The sequence below is a fragment of the Solanum lycopersicum genome, chromosome 9, assembly GCF_036512215.1.
Source record: "Solanum lycopersicum chromosome 9, SLM_r2.1".
NCBI lineage: Eukaryota > Viridiplantae > Streptophyta > Magnoliopsida > Solanales > Solanaceae > Solanum > Solanum lycopersicum.
This window is the reverse complement of record NC_090808.1, coordinates 54058756-54065019: the sequence shown is the minus strand read 5'-3', so window position 1 is coordinate 54065019 and position 6264 is coordinate 54058756. Positions and strand designations below refer to the sequence as shown.

The window sequence follows — 6264 nt, the reverse complement described above, 5'->3', positions numbered from 1 at the left end:
GCAGTGGTAGATTTTATTCTATAAAGATGGGTTTTAGATTGTTTTGGCTACGGGGTGTTACATTATCTCCGTCTTGGGAACATTCATCCTCGAACGAAGAATAAGCTAGCTCAAATAAAGGAAGAGAGCTGCAAACCCGACTAGTAAACACTGAGAGTTGAGTTTCTGATTGAATTGAGTTCTGAGTACATTCAATTACGCTGAAAGTGCAAGTACAAACCGAGGGAACATGATTAAAAAAGTGAATTTATGCATGAATGATTTGAAAACTGAAGAGGAACCATTACCTCAAGTTGGAGTGGAATCGGAAGGAAAGAAGTAAGGATACTTTGATTTCATTACTCCTTCTACTTCCCATTTAACTCTCTCTACGGACTGACTCCTCCTCAAAACTTTGGCTGAAGCGACTTCTTTTTTTCTCAACCTTGTGACCTGATGGTCAAGAGTGTCCAACCACTGGTAAGCCTTCATAAGAAAGACTATCTTTCACCGCCACACTCTCCAATGGCCCTATAGAGGCTGGATCAACCAAACACTTCTGTAAGTGTTAGATGTGGAAGAACGGATGCACTTCTGCTAATTCTGTTGTCAACTTTAACTCATATGCCACCTTGCCAACCCTATTAAAGATCTTGTAAGGGGATTACATATCTAGGACTGAGCTTCCCTTTGTTTCCAAATCTCCTCACCCCTTTCATAGGTGAGAATTTTAGAAAAACCCAACCATTAACTTGGAACTCCAGTTCCCTTCTCCTTAAATCTGTATAAGATTTCTGACGACCTTGGGATGTCTTAAGTCTATCTCTAACGAGTTCCACTTTCTCCATAACATAAGAGACTGAATTTGTCCCTATCAATACTGCTTCACCTAATTCAAACCAACCAACAGGAGATCTACATATATGCGCATAAAAAGCCTCATAGGGGCCATGAATGCTGGAATGGTAGCTATATTGTAGGCAAACTCAATACGTTGAAGGTGATCATCCCAACTAACCTTGAAATCGATCACACAAGCTCTCAACATATGCTCTAAGGTCGGAATGGTACACTCTGCCTGCCCATCCGTCTGTGGATGAAATGATGTACTAAGGTTAACTTGAGTTCCAAGACCTTTCTTAAATAAATTCCAGAAATGAGAGGTAAACTAAGAGGACCTCTATCTGAGAGGATAGACAAAGGAACCCCATGCAACCTCACAATCTCATTAATTTAAATCCTTTCATAGTCTTATGCTGAATATGTCATCTTGACTTCCAAGAATCGAGAAGAATTAGTAATCCTATCAACTATCACCCAAACGGAGTCATGATTCATGCGAGTACGTGGTAATCTTGTGATGAAGTCCATATTGATCACATCCCACTTCAAAGTAGGTATATTGATCTCTTGAGGCATACCCCCTGGTTTCTATTCTACCTCGACTTGCTTGAAATTGGTGCACTTACTCACAAAGTCTACTATATACCTCTTCATGCCATTCCACCAATAAACTTCTCGCAAATCCCGGTATATCTTAGTGGAACCTTGAAAAATATAATGCCTAGAGTTATGGGCTTCTGCAAGAATATGATGTCTCAGCTCGCCCACGTCAGCAATACACAATCTACCCATGTAGCGAAGTAGACCATTTCCCCCTTGGGAGAGGACCTCCACTCTCTTATTATGGATTGCACCCTTAAGTTCAAGAAAAATTGGATCACTATCTTGTTTTTCCTTAACCTCCACTACTAAAGACGATTCTGCCACATTCTGAACTATTACACCATTGTCTGATATGCTTATAAGGCGAACTCCCAAGCGAGCAAGCCTGTGCACATCCTTTCTTAGCTCTTTCCTTTCTTCTTCAACATGGGCTACACTACCCATAGAGAATATCCAAAAAGCATCGACTACTATATTCTCCTTAACAAGATGATAATTCACATTCATATCATATTCCATAAGGAGCTCAAGCCATCTCCTCTAGCGAAGATTCAACTCTTTTTGGGTGAATATATACTTAAGACTCTTATAATCGGTGAACACATCTACATGGACAACATACAAGTAGTGTCTCCATATCTTAAGTGCAAACACCCCTGTTGCAAGCTCAAGATCATGAGTTGGATAGTTCTTCTCATGCACCTTCAGTTCTCCAGAAGCATAAGCTATCACCTTAACTTGCTGCATCAACACACAACTAAGGAAAACAAAGGATGCATCGCAATAAATCACATAACCATCTGAACCCTCTAGTAGAGTAAAGATAGAAGTTGTAGTCTATCTAGTTTTCAATTCTGCAATGTTTTTCTCACAATCATCTGACCATTGAAACTTGACCATCTTCTGAGTCAACCTAGTTAATGGTGAGGCTATAGATTAAAATCCATCCACAAACCTTCTGTAATAACCTGCTAGACCTAAGAAACTTCTAATATCAAAGGTGCAAAATGGAGTAAAAGAGTTGAAGATGCAAAGGTGCACATCACCAAGCACACTTCGCAATCCACTGTATAGAAACATTACACCTTCTATTACAACACGTGATCCCTGACTAATGTAGATGAAAAGATGACGAAAAAGAGCAGTCGGCACATCACCGATCACTTGAATGAAGCGGAATATTACCGTCCAAGAATCAAGAAAAAATAAACAAGGAAAGCATCGTGTAAGAGGCAATGGACCGAATGAAGGGCTAGTGTTTAATCACTTGTTGAATCACGACTTAATATGCTAAAAAGATTCTCCAGCACAATTGTGAATTCTATATAGAACTCTTATATTAATTAGATACAAAAAAATAAGAAGTGAAACATTCTACACTTGATATTTTAGTTTAGAAACTTTGTTCTTATGTTTTTCTCTTAAGTTTTGAGCGTGATTTGTAGAAGCTTGAAGAAAGAAGTTCTTCTTTCAATTTTGGAAGTGGGTATTATCCATTTACCTTTCTTTGCTGCTATTAAGGTTTAATCTCTTATACCCACTTGATTTATTTATCATTTTAAGTATATTTGATTATTACTTGATGTGTGGCTAAAAGCCATAATCTTGGGTTGTGATTTAGGAATTATGGGTTGATTAATTTGTTGGGTATAGCTTGCTTGTAGCTTAGTTCACATTTTTAATAGTGATTTCACCTAGTAGTTGTGGTTTGATCTAATGGGTTTTTAGTTGCAAATACAAAACTACCCATTTTTTTGACTTGCTGGAGGAGGGGGATATGAAACTAAGACTACCAAACTGATTTCCTAAGGAATGGGTCGACATGAGGTTCAATCCGAGAGGGTGAGCCCTAGTCCCATATCCGAGCACTCCCTTTGAATGTTCAGGATGGATAAGGCATAGGCTGGATAGTTTATATGAGTAGGTGTCTTAGAGGAACCCATTTGATATGGGGTAAGTTGCCCGAGAGGGAATATGCTTTTACTTAAGGCTTAGCCTAGTCACCACTGTCTTCTGAAATTAGCTACCGAAACCATGTGCCCACCACTTGTATCTTCATATATACCTATCACAACAAACGAACTCTCTCCCATACTTGTTTTTTCAAAAAAAATTCGCTATTCTACTACTTCTGACAAAGCCCCTTTTTTATATATATATTTTACACTTTGGTGTCATAAATTAATGTTATGTTTTAATATTCAAAAATTTCTTAAACTCCAACTGTTTAGGAAAGAATTCTAAGGAGCTACTACTTTCACTACCACTCATTTAAGACACGACCCTAACCCTTGGTTGGGTTACTAAACTATCATCAGTTCGTAGACTAGTGACATTGATCACAAGCATATAAAAAATAAATTTTCACATATTAAATGGGATATAAATCTTAGAAAGTAAAATTTAGGCAACTCATGTTCATAATAGCAATCAAATTGATGTTGATAATCATAGAGAAAATTATATGATGAAACAAATTTATACTATTTAATTAGTAATCATAGCTATTGTTTGCTATAATTAACATCTCGCAATTAACATTAACCATTAATTATGTGGGATGATTTTGAGTTTTTATAATTATTCACATTTGTATAATTAGCAACTAACAATTATTCATTTGATTTGTATTTGTATACACAGGCTTATGTTTGCATATGACAATCCTTTAGTTTTTTCAGTTTTATCACCATTTACATTCTATCTTTTTGTGTATACTTTAAATTTAAAGTGTATATAAACATGTTGTTTTTTATGTTAATTTCATTTATATAATTTAATTTGTATAATATAATTTGTATAACTGTTTAAATTTCATATGTTTATGTTTGCATCAATTCGTTATTTTGAGCATGCTCATTGAGACCTTATATTATTCAACTATACAAACATAAGTAAAATATACAACTTACCCTTGAATTAAACCAATAAAATGCCAATTATACAAATTATAGCCCTGTCCGACTTGCCTCTCTCCTCCCTTTCTCAACCTTGGTTGTTTCTCTCCTGCCTCTTCCAATCTCAATTGCCTTTCTCTTTAATTTCTCAATCTTCCTAGCCATATTTACAAATACATATGTATACCAGTTACATATATACAATTATTCAATTGATTTACAGATATAATTACCATTCTCCCACTCTCTACCCTCTCTCGCTCGCCTGTCAGATCCCTCTCTCAATATCAATCGCCACTCTACTTCCTATGACATGTAGCTATGATCATAATCAGCAAATTATACCTATGGAGCGTAATTAAGTTATTTTTGAGTGGTTGCATACAAAAATCTCCTAAACATAAATAAAACTATTGATGAATCAATAGAAGAAAAATCGATGATTCTCAATTCCGTTAATGCTCTGATGTATATTTTCCTTTCATCAAAGTCATAAGTCGAGGCCCCTTCCAAGATGAATTTTTGGGGCTATTGATAAGTGGGGGAAAAAGACGTAAAACCCATGAAAAAAGGTAAAATTTGGATTTGTAACACCCCATGAAAATTTCAAACTATGATGCGAGTTATTATTCGTAGTGAGTGAGATTTTACAAAGGAATGAAAAATTTCTAAAGTTTTAAGTCACTAAATGTAGCACCTTGAGCTTGAAAAATTACTAAATTGGAAATAGCAAAAAGCTAAAATTTTGCAAGTTAAGCTAAATTTGAGTTTTGAGTCGACTTCAAACACCCATAAATCCTATTTCAAATTAGTACGGTGTTCTACAAGATTATGTAGGAAATATATTTCAAACTCCACTGAGTTTCTCCAGTTTCGAGTTCGTATGAACGAGATATGTTCATTCATAGGTGGTTGTCTGGATAACGAAAGTCAAAAAAGGTATTTTGGTCTTTTCCGTACCAAATTATGTTTTCTAAAGCAATGCTTCAAATGTCTAATATGATTGGGTTTAGATATATAATACTAATATAGGCCTAGGGTTTTAATTAGGTGTTCAATAAGTGAAAAAAGGAGAATATCAAGCGTTCGTCGAAATTCTTGCATTTTGTTTCGGATTTTGACCATGGTTTTAATCCCTAAGAGGTATTCCTGCTTCCATAGTGTTGGATTTTTTCACCAACACGCCAAACATATTTTTGTCAACGTGATTTTAGTCTAAAAGTAGAAGTGTTTAAGTTCTAGAGAAGTGTTCTTCAAGTTCTTTCAAGATCCTGTTTTATTGGGGTTTTAATGATTTCTTAATATGAATGTAATTGTTATGAGTTGATTAGTGTGTACCTAGGTTGGGAAATTTAATCTAAAGAAAACCTGCAAAAATAAATCTTGTAATAGAGATTTAGGATAACAAGACGAGAGGAGAAATTTGTCGAACATGGCGCTCAGAGGGGCTTGCACGGCGCGCCTCAGAGGCACCCAAGGGGATGGGGCGACGCCCCTGCAGTGCGCCCATATGCCGCCTATCATTTTAGTGTAACACCCCAGAAATCTTATGACCTAGACTAGAGCCTCGCATACTGAACAATGATAATTCTAGGCTAAAAAGAATAGGATTAACTTGGTGTGGAAGTATTGATGCCTAAACGTCAAGAACCGACCTTGACGTCCAATGAACTAGTAACTAAGCTAGTGAGGTTCTAGTACTAGTTATGTGGTTCAAAGGAATCATTTAGGGGATTAACCATGAAAAATATGACGCTTATGTGTTCACGGACCTAACTAGGTATTAAAGAGGTCAAGGCCATTGGAGGAGTGCCTAGATTAAGGGGAAAGCCAAGGCCAAGAGAAAAGGCTTCCCCAAAAGAGAGGCTACTGCCTCAAGCTCAACGGGTGAGACCAAAAACCTTGGTCAATTATAAGACCCGCCTAGTTAGTCGTGGAGTTG

General features: G+C 36.5%; 1 protein-coding gene across 1 annotated transcript; it reads right to left on the bottom strand.

Annotated features, from left to right (window-relative positions):
- Positions 1-439: 439 nt before the first annotated feature.
- On the bottom strand, positions 440-4487 carry LOC138338583 (uncharacterized). The gene is made up of 5 exons (XM_069289560.1): positions 4395-4487; positions 2048-2166; positions 1469-1861; positions 648-894; positions 440-538 (listed from the first exon to the last, which is right to left on the bottom strand). Exons 1-5 carry the CDS (start codon positions 4485-4487, stop codon positions 440-442), a joined length of 951 nt encoding a protein of 316 aa, XP_069145661.1.
- Between the last annotated feature and the right edge of the window lie 1777 nt (positions 4488-6264).